We start from the raw sequence: 15,598 nt of genomic DNA, 5'->3' as shown, positions 1-15,598 counted from the left end.
CCCTGGCGCTGTAAACCCTATCAAAGATCGGGTCTATGGATATAAGACTATTTTTGGAGGATCAGGTATGTCGTGTTTGATGGATTGTCTGGATCAGTTTGGTCTGTGTTTTGTGTTGTCAATTGTGTTCTTCTTGTGTTTATATATGTTATTCTCGGTTCTTTTAAAAGGATATTATGGATGTGAACATCAGCTTTTCGATCTATATATGTATCGAGTATGTGGTTTGGAAAGAAATAGGAGTGATTTGGAAGAAAGTTGGGTCTTCAGTAACTTGGGGATTACATAGATGTGATTGAGTGGTGAACAGTATATGTCCTTTGCATTCAGTTGATATGAGAGATTTTTTTTATTATTTAAAAATTGATACATCTTTTGATAGCTATTAGTTTAGTTGAATTAGTTCTTGCCTTCGTCCTGCAGCTCTTGAGATGTTAAATGTATGCAATATATGTTACTATCAGCACTGACTTTTCTTAGATGAGGATGAGAATTGGGGAGTTATAGATTTTTTTTATGATGCTATCCTATTGAGAGAATTAAGTTTAGGACTTTATAGGTGTATCATAACTTTTTACGTATCTATCTGCATATCATTGACTTGAAACCAATGAAGAAAAGTAATCAGACATACTTTTAGTTTGTATGATTATATATTTTTTTTTGTGGCTAAGTAAACCATTTTATCGTGTGGTGGCTTTATTTGTAATCTCTTATATGAGTTAAGTTCTATGGAGTACAAAAAAAATTGGAGTATTGGAGTACAAAGTTTGATAAAATGTAATCTAGTCATCTAAATTCCAATTTTTTTTGTCCAATAATATTTGTAAATATTTGACAACCTGCACATTATGTTCTGCAACATAAACATCGTGATCAAATGGTAGAATAATTACTTTTATAAATCATAGGACTCTATGTTCTGCAATATAACTAATAAGCAGAACAATAATCTTAATACTTGTTAAAGTTGAAAAATATTAATGATTAATTGATAATTATGTGCAAGACAACTTATAAATGATAGATTATATCAAAATTTGGATAATCAAAGATATTATATAGGATCAAACTAAAAAATTATGATTTGTACTCCAATACTCCAATGTTTTTATGTACTCCATAGAACTTAACTCTCTCTTATATGGTATGAAAATACACCAGGAGGAGGCGTATCATTGCAAGTGGTGACGAGGTTGGTCAAATTAACATTGGGGTGGTATGCAGGTGCATTTTCTCACTATTGTTGTTGTAGTTTCCTCTTGATAAAGTTTGAACGATCTATGTTTACTTTCTTTTTAATAAACTGAAGTACCTGGTGTCCAAATGCTAAAACTTTAAATTACAAAATATGAGAATTTAGATTATTGTTGCTTGTGATTAAGCAAGCAGCCCCCTGCCCTCCAAAACAATGTATATATTTGCATATATTTAAAAATGTGTTTTCCCTTTTATCTAATTATTTGGCATCCTATGCTAACAGTATTTAGGAGTTACTAAAGTATTCTTGGAAAATTTTATTATTCTCCTAAAGAGAATAAAGATCATTAAAACTTGTAGCATAATTATATGAATTTATACAGGTTTATTTTTGGCTAATTATTAATCCTGAATTTCCAAACTTTGTTTCATACATTTGAGGAATATGTGCTTCTTGAGATCTTTAATTAGCTAAGTTAACACATAGGTTTACTACTTTGAAACTCCAGATTAATCCAAAACATATTTACACCAAATTACTTGGTTTGTCTGAGTTGTGGTTGATCGTTAGTTTAGGCATACGTGAAGATGATGTACTCTACTTGGGAACATTGACTCCAGAGATCCACAGTTTGCTGCAAGCTCTTTTTGAATCTAATAGAATTTTTGAGACACTTTTGTGTTGGACTGCTAGAGTTTGTCTTCGTTTAATATAATGTTGTTGTATCAATTCTTGGTACTTACTTTCTTCGGCCCTTCAATCAATTCTAGTGTCTTATCAATTATAAATGTATATTTGTAATTTTTTTCCCCTTTTCACAATTATGGCAAAACTGATAACATATGGAAAAGCTCTTGCTGGTGATTCTATGGATTCTATATTGCAACAGTTGCTTCACATTTTCAGGTCGCTAAAATATGAATTTGTTTTGTCCTTTTTGATTTGCGCTTATCCTGCTATAAGCTTGTTTTTTTTATTTTGTTGGAAATTTAATTTCAGGCCATGGGAAATTCCATATTAGGAATTGTGGCCAAGGGTAAGCAGGCTAAAGAACTGGTATGCATATCCTAAGCCATTATCATCAGGGCTCCCTCGTCTTGTTGCAAATGGTCCATGTTTATAATATAGATAATCTATTTAATTTCAGATATATCAGAGCGTTATATCATGGTCATCCCAGTCCTTGGGCCATAAAAATATTGGCTCTTGACTTATCTGTAAGTTGAATTATCCGCTTCCCTGGCACTTGTTTCTTTAACTCATCTTTTAAAACAGAATGATTCAATTCATTGTATTTAGTCTTGAGGGTCTTGACCTCCCACTAAAGATTTTCAGCCATTAATTTTGTTCCGTCCTTGATGCTCCTCATAGTGTTTAATTTCTTTTCTAACTACTCCAGTTCCATACTAAGTAATGCGCCTGTCAGTTCTAATTCATCACCTTCAGCAATGCCTCTTAATCCCTGGATCTCAGTCTCCTCAATAAATTTCTTCATATGATCTTGCTCCGCTCTTAAAGTTTCAATATGATCTTGCTACTCAGTGAAAACACTATTTTCTTGCCAAAGTCTTTCAATTTGATTATTTGAGTCTGCACTCTGCAGTGATATGATTCCTTCTGAAGGATCATTAGTTGACAACTTCAACTGATTTAACTCAGCTCTTAAATTATCATTTGTCTTTCTTGCTCGGAGAAGACATTGTTTTCTCTTGTAAGTCTTTCAATTTCAGACTGCAGCATTAAGATTTCTTTTGAAAAAAGTCTGTCAGTTTCTTCAGCAAGCTTTCTTTGAGTTTATGCGTCGTAGGACTTATATTAACTCTCTTATTGTACCTACTCCATTTGTTTTGTCTTGGAATGTATTTGGTTTCTTCGGCCTCTTTCTGGTAAATTTAGTAGATGTGCATATGCTTCATATCTGATTTTAACTTCTTTTATGAAACATGGATTAATTAGATTATGGCATTTCAGGACTTGCATCACTTAAAATATTGTTTGCTTCCTTTGTTTTTATGCTTTATATTTTGTTCTGATTTTGACAAGACTGATATTGTTTTAGATCTTAAGCACTTCTATTCTAAATTTTTGAATGGTAGTGTTTTCTAATTTCCTTTATGTTTTGATATTCTACTGGGGTTTATTTTAAAAGGCCTTTACAATATTGAGGCATTATGTTATGTTCTAATGTTCATGTTATTTTCTGTGCGATGACCTTGTGAATTCCTTGTGGTTACAGGTCGGGATTCGACCTCTAGTACTATTGAAATGACACCTGACCAGAAGAGGGAGCAATAGGTTAGAGAACAGGAATTTCATACCAGCAGTCTCCGTGTTCCTCGCATGCATGTGTTTTATCATTAGGTTGTCAAGGATTGACCCAGTTATCGTATTTATAACTTAAATTACGACTTCTCTTTTGGCCACCATGGAATTTAAAAACAACCGTTGAAGAGCTTGATACTAATGAGAGACAAGCATTCTTAATTTGGAGACGAGACCTTGTAAGGCCTGTTTTTCATCTATCATGTATCTTGTAGTTGTCAAAATTATTGTGTCATGGACTCATGGGTTCCTATCATGTGTCTGCATCTGTATTTTCACACAACCTATTTTTCATGCTGCTACTTTGAATTATTTCTTGTAAACTATCTTTTATTTATAAATTTTGATGGTACTTCAAATGAGAAGCCAAGTTCAAATAATTAAGATTCTAGATCCTGAAAAGTGTTTTTCTTTCTCTTTTGTCAAATAATCTGTTAATGTCCTATCATCATCACTCTGCATCCAGGTTCCAGGTGCTACAGGAAATTTTGTGTTTATCAAGGGATGTCGTCTACCAAAATTGCTATTTTGTAATGTTTTTGTGTTATGTACATTTCGACATGTATGTACTGTTGTTTCATACATTTCTCGATTGCTCGGTTTAATAATTTGTTAACGGACATTTGTGTTAGCTTGAAAGATAATGAATTTAATCATATGTCGTCTCAGGATATTAGAGTAGAGCGATCACTATGTTCTACCAGATATATGAAGACAACTCAATATAGACAACTCGACTTGTTCCACATCAGAATTTTCAACAAATTAATTTTATGGTGGAAAAAAATGATAAATATTACTCCCTCTATTTTTTTATTTGACGTTTTGACTTTTGGCACACATCTTTTGATGGGTTGACCGGATTGTAAATTTATCGTTTTCGATTGATTTTTTTGTGAATAAAAATTTTGATTATAGATTTTTATTCATAAATTTTTTTTTAAAATAATATTTTTAACTATCCGGTCAAAGCACTTAAAAGTGTGTGCCCAAAGTCAAAGCGTCAAATAATAAAAAACAGAGGGAGTATAAATTAATCCAAATTACATTACAATAATCTTTCGCATGCCACATATGAGATTTTATGCAAGGCCCGTGCCTTGCACGAGCACTAATGTTAGTTGATTACTTACCGAACAAAGATGAATATAAAGAGTAGGGAAATCACCTCGATCAGAAACAAATGATGAGAAATTGTCAAGCTTTAAATGATTATAAGATTTCTAAACCATAAACAGAAAAACACACAAACATGAGTTAATAACACGATTTACACATAATCTCAAACAGTAACGAAACAAAACAAACAAACCTCTTTGATTTCTAAAAAAAAGGATTTTGTTCAATGATTAAAATAATAGAGAAGATAATCGGAGGTGATATGAAATAGGGACATCAAATGAGACCATATAAATTTGAATTTTGAAACTCAATTAAGAACAAATCTGCAATCTTCAACGAAGGAAAGCAAATGGTATTGCATCTTGAAAACTCAGCTTCCGTATCGTATTTTTCTATATCAGTGAATAACATATGGATCATATCTAAAAGGGGGAGACAACACTGCTATTGGTAGCCTCTCACTATTGTTACTTAATAAAATAGGGAAATCTGGAAATGTGGAAATCGAAAAAGGAATCTTTAAGTTAGTGGAGTCGATAAAAAAGTGAAGACTTTATTTTTCACATATGTATGGAAGGAAGTGTATATTATTTAGATATTTTCGAAGGATAACGTGTAACCAGATTAGAATGACGTTTTATGTAATTAAGTGGGTATAAGTTGTTATTTTTGCAGTGCGTTTGGCTACTGATTTGAAGCACTTATAAAAGGTAAAAGAAGTCGAGAAAAGAAGCTATGAAACTTCGCTTCTTTTTTTTTGCCATCAGCTTCGACTTCTTTCAGTTCTTCCTGCTTTTGTTTATTTTTTATTCCCGTTATTACATCATGAGGATTAAGCTTTTGTCTTCAATTTTATGAAATACTCAAATATATTAATTAATATTTATATAAATTCCTAAACACACTCATTGATCGCTTAAATAGTTAAATGTGAGACATTTTAGTCCATTGCAATATATATTTTCAAATCATAATTTCACTTATTTAAATTATTGATTATGAATAAGTTATAATAATCGAAATTTGGTTAAATCTTTTCATTCATTCTTAAATTATATTTTTAATATAATCTTAAGAAATAAATAAATAAAACTTATAACAAAATATGAGACAAAGCAAACCAAAAACTATTTTTTTATATAATATAAATATTAATCTAATCTAATATTTTCATCAACTTTTCTCAATTTATTTCGTAAATATAAAATAATTATATTACAAAACTACGAAACTATACCAACCTATAAGTTAAGTTATCCAAATACTTAAAAAATTATAAGTCACTGTATCGAAACACTTATAATAGCTCTCAATTCTAATCCACTTCTTTACTTTAAGCAGTAAGTCAATTCTTTTAAATTTAACCAAACGGGTTGGGGTGTCAAAAAGCATGAAATAATTTGAGGGATGAATAATAATTTTATGAGTTTGTCTAGTGTGCAGTGGCGGAACCAGGAATAATATCTAGGGGGGCTCAAATTTGGAAGCAAGTGAGATTGTGCAGGACCGATAGAAATTTGAATCGAACATTGATACCACATTCATTAAAGAGAGACGACCATCTTTCTAGGTTGCACGTATTTATTGGTTAGAAGGCCTAAAAGAGAACGTTGTCCGAGTGCACTAACATAAATACAGCAATAAGAAGCGGCGTCGAAAAAAAAATTGACTCATAGTATAGCGACTTTTTTACGCCATTGTAGACCTCCGAAAAAGCGTAAACCAATTCTAAGTGACATGGCCGCCAGAAAGGAGAGCGCATCTGAGCATATTGTCGCGGGTTCGCGGCTGAATGAATTTATCGCAGTGAGAAGTTGAGTTAGAGTAGTGTTGTTTCTCAACGGTGAAGTAAGACCAAGTTCATGATGAAAGTGTGTGCGTATAACTTATGAGTGTATCTGTATGAATGTATTTGTTAATCAGACTCTTTTTAGACTAAGAGCAAGTTCAAAGCAGAGAGAAAGAGAGTATGTATAACTATTATAACAATATATATAGGATATAACAAGGAGAGATATGCTTTATAAATAAGGTTTCAAAAGGTTGTTCCAGTGATAGAAAGCATCACTAGGATATTGTTGGATCAACATTTTTTATCAAATATCCCAAATTTTGACTTAAGACGTGTTATAAGACATCTCTTGAACTCGATCTAAGTGCCCTAAATTATATTGACATGAATAATTCAGCGGGGGCTGGGAAAAAAATTAACACTATTTTTTCGAGGTTAGGGGGGGCTCTAGCATCCCCTAGCTCCCTCTGGTTCCGCCACTGCTAGTGTGTGCCCATGAGCACATGCTAAGCACCAAATTTCATAAATTTGGTGGATTTTTATTGGTGTGGTTGATGAATTTACAGGGGTCCACCGTTATAAAGAAGTAGAAGACAATCAAAATCTACAAAATATATAAAATTTGGTTTTTAGCATGTGCACCAGAAAACCGTAATTTTATTTAAATTTGAAATTTAGGAATCCGACGGTATGATCCCTGCTTGGCGACCGGTGTCATCCCGAGTTTGGTAGTTGAGCTTTCTTTGTCAGTGAGTAACACATGTACTTGTCATTTTACACACTCACACTGCTGTGATACCCTAATTCAATTATCTTTCTCACTGAGACACCCAACATCATTTTAACAACAAAGGGAGAGGGAGAGGGAGAAACAAAAATCAAATAGCATTATGTATGCTTTTGTGAGGAGGAGGTGTTGTAGCAATACCAACTATTACTACCAATTCTTAAAGCCAAGGGGATTCAGTGCCCTCATCAAATCATCTCCTTGTTCCATAAACGATGCTCAGCATGATCCCAACAACTCAGTTACTGATCTCTCTCTCTCTCTCTCTCTCTCTCTCTCTCTCTCTCTCGTTTTAGCTATGTATACTGATGGGTTTCTCTGTTTTTGCAGGTTTTAGTTCAAGGTGAAGCGGGTTCAAGAATGGCGATCCTTAATAGACCTTCTGTTCTCAATGCCCTTGATAATTCTATGGTTTCTTTTCTTCACTGCCCTTTAATTTTTTCTGAGATGGGTATTTTCTAGATAAATATTGAAAACATGTGTAAAATCTGCCTTCCACCTAATACGCATGTTGAAAATGTGTACATGATGTTGTAAAATGGGCCGTCTTTCAAGATTGTGGTATTTTGGGCATTTTTAAAGTTACGGACTTACGGCCTAGTAGATACTTGGTAGTTGAGTAAACTTATTCGAATATTTCTGTTTGCGGAATTAATGGCAAATAATTTATAAGAAAAAAGTAATGTGCTCTTATTTTGATGGATAGATAGATGGTGATTGCAGGGATGTTTTCGGAATAGCATTCATAGTTATATTTGAAGCAATGACGCATAATGTCTAAGTTCTTTATAAACAAAACACTTTTTTGAAATCCCACAAAAAGAAAGGCTGGTGCTTATATTTTGAATGTTGCCCTGTACCATGTTAAAACATGTCAAGAAGTTGTAGTTTTAATGGGTTGTTGTTTCTGCCTTGGGGATTACTTTTTTCATTACATTTTCGTCATATTTGATTTAGTTGCTGCTCATATATGACTTTGGTCCATCATCCTATTACCAGATGGTGCTTGCAGAAAATCATAGTCACTGGTCAATATGTACGATTTGATATTTAATATTTGCTGGTTATTTTCAGTTGGTCAGGCTGCAGAAGCTGTACCAGAGTTGGGAAGATAATCCAGATATTGGTTTTGTCACACTCAGGGTAACATTGTAGCAATATGATTAGCTCCCTCACATTTATATCTCATAACTGACTAGGTCTTCTGGTTAAATTCGATATTCATTTATGGGTTTATCGATGTTCTATAAATTCTAAAAGGGACGCGGAAGGGCTTTTTGTGCTGGTGGTGATGTTGTTGGTTTTTATCGTTCCATAAGTATAGGTACACTACTTGTTTCTTCTTTTCTCTGTAAGTTCATTACAAAATGTCCAGAAATAGTTTTTATTACTGTAAAACCATTTCCATAAGTATAGGTACACTACTTGTTTCTTCTTTTTTCTGTAAGTTCATTCCAAAATGTTCAGAAATAGGTTTTGTAATTGTAAACATAAATTTTTGCTTAATAACTGGAGGAAACTTATATAACCTAACGCAGCCTGGTCTTGGTATCACTAAGTTTGCATCTTTGTCTGCCTTTAAGTTCGTTCATACTAGTTCTTAACTTCATATCTACATGGCTGCCTCTAAAGTCTGTAGGCTATATTTATTATAGGGCCAGCTGTGGCAGTACTTTTTGCTTCAATTTTATTGGCATTAATGTGATTTTTGATGCTACTTCTACATGATATGCATTCTGTTTGATTATTATATGGGAGTTTTAGACAATACAACTCTAATATGCCACCATTTGCAGGTGATCTTGATGCCATCAAAGAAGTTTTTTGGAACATAAACAATCTCATATACCTTATAAATACATATATGAAACCACATGTGAGTAGTCATCTTTCTAAAGCATTATATATTATATATAAACATTTGATTTGGTCCAACCTGTTTGCTTCAGATTTTTGTCCTGAAAAATGTACTTCAGTCCTTGCATTACTTTAATGAATGTTAGATATGGTTTGTTAAAGCTGCCCTTATGTGCCATGTTTCTTCTGGATGTGATTTGAGACAAAAGTTAAATCTTTAACAACAAAGGAGAAGTTCCTACAATATCAGCTATTTTCAAGCAGGGCTAATTAAACATATGAAAGAAATAAATATAAAATAAACAGAAGCAGCGGATGTTTAGGCTACAATATTTATAAGGAGTGTGATGCTTGATTGATGGTCATAGGTCAGCTACAGTAATTAAAGTTTGTTTTAAAATTAGAAGATTATTCAATGTGCCAGACACGTATTTCATTGCCAAGTTTATGAACTTCTTGGACTACTATACTGCTAAATATTGTTTTGTGAGAGTCTATATGCATTAAAGAGTCTTTCGGTAAAATATGACTCTTAATCCTTAAACTATGATAAGGTTTGGTGAATTGCTGATGCAAGAAAAATGTGGAGATTTAGCATTGTATATTTGTATGGTTTGTGGATTAATGTTGTGACTAATTATTAGCTTATACCTTGGATTAGGGGGATTCTTGGTCTTTCTATCATTTTTTTTATTATGCTATACTCATGCTTGTATAAAGGATAATACGTACTTAAATTCTCAAACCCTAATAGCATGTATAGAGAGATAGTTCTGGAATCCGTATTGAAACTCTTATTACTGCCTGTAGTTTACCTGGCATAAAGTTTATTTTTTTACCCATTTTACAATTCCGATTTTCATGCTACCTAGGGAATATTGTTTACTTCTCTCGAACCCTTATATTAGCATGTATAAATAAATACTTCTATAATCCATTTAGAGATTTTGATCACTAATAATTTATTTCAATAGCTCACCCTTTAACAATGCAACCATTCCATGCTATTGCCAATCATGGCGTAGAAGACTTGTCTATTATTAAATGTATTACAATATGCTTCAGGCATTTAAAGATTCTGGTCACTACTATTTATCTGAATTGTTGACCCTTTAACAATGCATCCATGCTATTGCAACTGATGACATAGAAGTCTTGTCTATAAATGTATTACCATATGCTTTAGGAATAATTTAATAAAGGATCTGCTAAAACATTGCTGTTTGATCTTTACACCATGAGACAGGACCTTACACCATCTACTTCATTATGTTCTTAGCTTTTTAGGGGAGAGTAGAGGAATTTCAGTTTGAAACTGTCTTGCGTATCACTCTTGTTAAAAGAACTGATGTCACTTTTGGTCTTTAATTATGTTGGATCTTGGTGTCACTCATTATACATATATAAATTTATGTTGGATCTTGGTGTCACTCATTATACATATATAAATACGTAGGTGGCTCTTCTGAATGGGATTACAATGGGTGGTGGAGCTGGAATTTCGATCCCAGGGACATTCCGTGTAGCAACTGATAAAACGGTATGTCCTAAGATATATTTTATCTTTTCTCTAACCCAGTTTACTGTATCAAATGATTTCCTCTCTAGGGATTTCAGTAAGTTGATAAAACATACTGCATCCAAGTAAAATTTCATTAATTTTGAATCTTTTCAATTTTAGTATCATACAATCTATTGTAACTTGAATCTTTTACAATACATTATGCATGCATTGAGCATTCTTCTGGATTTTGATATATGTACTTGAATATATCTTGGCATTGTAGGTTTTCGCTACCCCTGAGGCATTAATTGGCTATCATCCGGATGCCGGGGCATCATTTTACCTCTCACATCTTTCAGGTTATCTAGGTAAGTTTTTCTAGATGCAATATCTTTTAGTTGGTACAAAAATTGTTGGGCTGCTGAGACTTGTGAAACATATAGTGTATATATAATATTTGGATATTTATATGTGGCAAGTCATAATTAATATGGATATAAATTACCTTGATCATTTTAAAGTCTTTTTGTGATGATACCAGAGATGTAGATCAATTTTCTATGGAGTTATAATCAGTATTTCAGAGGGTGACTTTTCCGTTTTTAATAATATACCTAACTGTCTTCATGAATCATGATTTTAATGTGACACATATTTATTGCAACATTTTGTATAACTAGCTATAACATTCCAATTTTCGTGTATATAGGCCACATTCCACTTTTGGTGTACGTAGGTTGTACCCTTTATTTGTTTCTCTCTTGCTTTATCTCCCTCTTGCCCTATTGAAAGACACAACAATATCAAAAACAAATATGAAAATAATAAGCATTAATTATAATCTCTTCAATAGCTACCAAATTTAAATAATTATATGTAGTGTCTTACTGTATATATCAAATCAATAATGGATTTCCAAACAGTAATTATGTTAGTTATGGTTTAAAATCTTGCTGCACATAGTAAAAGCTGTAGTACTCTCTTCTCTGTATCTAGATTGAATAATAAGAACAACGGGTAGTGAGAAACTCCTCTTATGTATTCTGGAAGGCATGTTTTTGATTTTGATAAGCTGTATTATAATTTATAACATTATAGTATGAAATTTCTTATGTATTCTGGAAGGCATGTTTTTGATTTTGATAAGCTCTATTATAATTTATAACATTATAGTATGAAATTTTTGGACTCGGCTTCTTCTTCTAGCATTATAGCACATCATCTGTTGCACATTAGACAAAGCTGATTCAGTCTTTTGCTGCATCGGTCTTGTTTTTAAAGCTTATTGGAGTCTAAGAAAACTTTAAGCTATGATGATGGTGCTGAAGACCAAAAACTAAATTCTTTGGGTAAATTGGGAATTATAACTTAATTTCTTAACTAACCTTTTGCATCACTTTAATATAAGTATTCAGCATTGTGCTGTATACATTATGCTGACAAATTCATTGAAGGCAACTATATTGTTAATTAAATATATATTCATTAGGGCTCTTGCTGCAGGGGAGTATTTAGCTTTAACAGGAGACAAACTTAATGGTGCTGAAATGATTGCTTGCGGGCTTGCGACACATTATTCGCTTGATGCGGTCAGCTCTTTCTGACTTCTTTCAGTTTTTTGATACTGCCTCCAATGTAATTTTTTTTAACTTTAGCTGATTAATCCAACAGAAGCTTCCTTTGATCGAAGAACAGCTTGGAAAATTGATGACCGATGATCTTTCTGTTGTTGAATCTTCTTTAGAGAAGTATGGTGATCTTGTTTATCCCAATAGCAACAGTGTACTTCTAAGGTAAGCTTGTTTTTTCCTGGTGATCTTTCTATCGTTTTTGCGATGTAAATGTACATTAGGTTATATGTTCTGTCGACATTAATATATACACATGCTTGTGGTTAAGTACAGAATAAATTAGCACACAACCTACAAAGTAGCAGATCATATTTGTATTGTTAGTATATTAAATTTGTATTTTTGGTAATCCTTCATTTAAAAATATCAAAATATATTTTACTTTCTTATTTTATGATTTATGGTGAATTAAAATATATTTACTTTCTTTTTCATTTGATTCCCTTTTCCATGTCTTCTTTCTTTCTTTTATTCCCCCTGCCATTCTTGACCTTTTTCTTTCCAGTCTGCCCTTGTCCTTTTTCTTCCAATTTCATTCTTTTTTGTCTTTTCTTTAATTATCTCCAATATTCCTGAAATGAGACAAATTAATTGTTAAAAATACAAGAACAAGCAGTAATTGGGTGATAAAAATATGCACTTATCATATACATAGTAAATCCTGGAGGCCATAAGAATTTGTAGTTAATGAAGGTTGGTAGTAGAACTTAACCCTGTATACATATATCCCTTCAAAGTGGTTTGTTGCTATAGTGTACTATTGTACTGTTTTATGTTATAAAAAATACTTCCTTGAAAGTATGTTTCAACATGCATATAGATTGTATTAAAGTCATTATCTTCTCTATTCGAAAGTACTTTTCTGTTGGTTGGAGTACATATTGCATAACTTTTTATCATTTAGTAACACTGATTTCTACTCGTGTTCCTACCATTTAAATTTCCAAAGCTCTTTCATTTAGGTATATATTGTGGTCTGCACAATTAATTGTAGTTTCTATGATGAATTTGGTTATTGTGGTCCGCACCTTTTTTGTGTTGTTTCACCTTGCAGGACTGAAGCATTATAGATTTATGGTGACGATTTAATTTATTTTCTTGATAATATTATTGCTATTGTTGATTCTTTTATTTTTAATTTTGGTGTTTTCAGAACTGAAACAGTTGATAGATGTTTCAGCCATGACACTGTTGAGGAAATAATTGATTCTTTGGTAAGTAACTCTCTGCGGATATTTATGACTTCATGACAGTGTGTTACCTAACAATTGCAACCTCATGGATATTTTGCGTGTGTGCACACGCCATGGAATTGATATTATCTATAGTGATCTCACCGAATTAAGCTTGCCTCTACAGAATCATAATATTCTTTGGCCTATTCATAAATAGGAGTTTTCCTACATATCTTGCAAAAAAAAAAATATGGTCATGTCTTCACTGTAGCTACTGAACAATTGAATTTATAACAATGCTGCTGAGCAGCTTGGTGTTCGATCTTATAAAAGTTCATTTATGTTCAAATTGAAAGTTAGCGAGCCAGACTCAAGCCCATTTTTCGTGTTCAAGCCTATAAAAGATCCAAACTCGAGAAGAAAATTTTCTGCTTGCTGATCTTATAAGCATCTGGAATATAACTTTACGAACAACTTCCTGAACCTGACTCATGGACACCACTCACGAGCCTAGCTACCTCTTGAAAATGAGCTTTTGTTGAATCAAACTCAATTAAATACTTACGTAAAACAATATCAAATTTGTGCTAAGCGGAACTTGATGAAATACAAAAAATAATTGTACACAGATCTCATACGGAGGCAAACCTGAGTCAATTTTGAACAGTCGCCAAACTCAAAATTTATTTGAAGTTCAAATTGAACTTGAGCCCGAACTGAAGACTATAATTTCTCAAGTGACTGAGCCAGAGTTCACCGAAATATGGGCTCCACTTGGATTGCGTACATCTTTATGTACTATTTTTTTTATTGCATATCTCACCAGCACAATGCTGATGTTATCGCATCATGTTTTTCCCTTTAATAAGGGTTATTAATTAAAGTTTTTGACTGCTAATTACCAATTAAGTACTGTATGGGATTAGTATGGTTTCCCTTTTACATCTGCTTCTCTTATTGGACCCTCTTTTTTAAATACTAATGTAGCAGTCAGCGCTTTAGAGAGAACCTCATCCCCTTCTCGTAATATTCTAATTGGTTTCTTACAATCATTGAGTTTCTGTGTTGCAGTCTGTGAATTCTATTAAGGGCCTGTGACTCTTTGTCATTATATAACCAGAAAAGAATGGTTGAAATGGTTGTTTGAGACTTCGAGTCAGATATTATCAGCTTATCATAATATATTATTATATTTCAGGAAGACGAGGCAACCAAAACGAATGACCCATGGTGCACTGCAACTTTAAAGAGACTTAAAGAAGTATCACCCTTAAGCTTAAAAGTTTCCTTGAGATCGGTAAGTTTTCAAGTCAATTCCTCAGCTTGACTTCAAACTTATGAATGTCTGACATAATGATTGCATGACTTGAGGTGTTGTTTAGATACGTGAAGGCAGATTTCAGACTCTTGATCAGTGCCTAATTCGTGAATACCGAATGACTATAAAAGGACTATCCAAGCAGATTTCCACTGATTTCTGTGAGGTAGCTCATTTTTCCCTAAACTTAAAAAATAAATCAATGTTCTTTTGTGCCGGAAAAAGATAATCTTAGTGTTTGTTTTATGCTCTACTTGTTAGGGTGTCCGATCAAGATTGGTGGATAAAGATTTTGCACCCAAGGTACGAGTAGGGATATTATGGAACAGCATAATGAATTTTGTATTCTAATAGCAGAAACTTGATTATCAGCCTGGAGTTAACCACTTTGTTGTCATTATCAATTTGTTAAAAGCGCACCACTTTGTACCACCCACAGCTTTATGCAAATAAATTTGCTTATTTATGCAGTGGGATCCTCCAAGCTTACAACAAGTATCTGAAGACATGGTGGATGAATATTTTTCTCCTCTCAAAGAACTTGGGTCTGAACTAGAACTTCCAACAGCCAAGAGAGAGGCATTTATGTAGTTTATAATTTAATTTCCTAAAAACATGAAAAATTAACAACACGTTTAGGGATCACCTGCATTCACATTCTGCTAATTTGTAATGCTGATTTTGTGGGATACATACAACTTACAAGTCATTTGTAATTCCTGAGGACTAGAATGCAAATAGTTGAAATAAAGTAAGAGGCCGTGTGGAAACATGCATTTCATTTCAAATTACGGATTTCAAATAATAGGAATTGTGTTGTCATTTTAAATTCTCAGATTTATAGTAATATTTAAATGCCTAGATTTTGAAATGAAATCCAAATTCAAAT

At 32.8% G+C, this 15,598-nt stretch overlaps 1 protein-coding gene across 1 annotated transcript; it reads left to right on the top strand.

The window, feature by feature from the left end:
• The first annotated feature begins 7,167 nt into the window (after positions 1 to 7,167).
• Positions 7,168 to 15,542, top strand: LOC108192408 (3-hydroxyisobutyryl-CoA hydrolase-like protein 1, mitochondrial). Its single transcript, XM_017372962.2, has 14 exons — positions 7,168 to 7,465; positions 7,555 to 7,635; positions 8,299 to 8,367; positions 8,485 to 8,548; positions 9,021 to 9,100; positions 10,538 to 10,621; positions 10,869 to 10,953; positions 12,089 to 12,174; positions 12,257 to 12,378; positions 13,370 to 13,430; positions 14,590 to 14,688; positions 14,774 to 14,875; positions 14,971 to 15,012; positions 15,181 to 15,542. The coding sequence occupies exons 1-14, from the start codon at positions 7,328 to 7,330 to the stop codon at positions 15,298 to 15,300; spliced, it is 1,233 nt and encodes a 410-aa protein (XP_017228451.1). The 5' UTR covers positions 7,168 to 7,327; the 3' UTR covers positions 15,301 to 15,542.
• Positions 15,543 to 15,598: the final 56 nt, after the last annotated feature.

This window comes from Daucus carota, chromosome 9, assembly GCF_001625215.2.
Source record: "Daucus carota subsp. sativus chromosome 9, DH1 v3.0, whole genome shotgun sequence".
In the NCBI taxonomy this organism is placed as follows: domain Eukaryota; kingdom Viridiplantae; phylum Streptophyta; class Magnoliopsida; order Apiales; family Apiaceae; genus Daucus; species Daucus carota.
The sequence above is the reverse complement of the archived record's forward strand: the minus strand, read 5'-3'. Positions and strand labels throughout refer to the sequence as shown.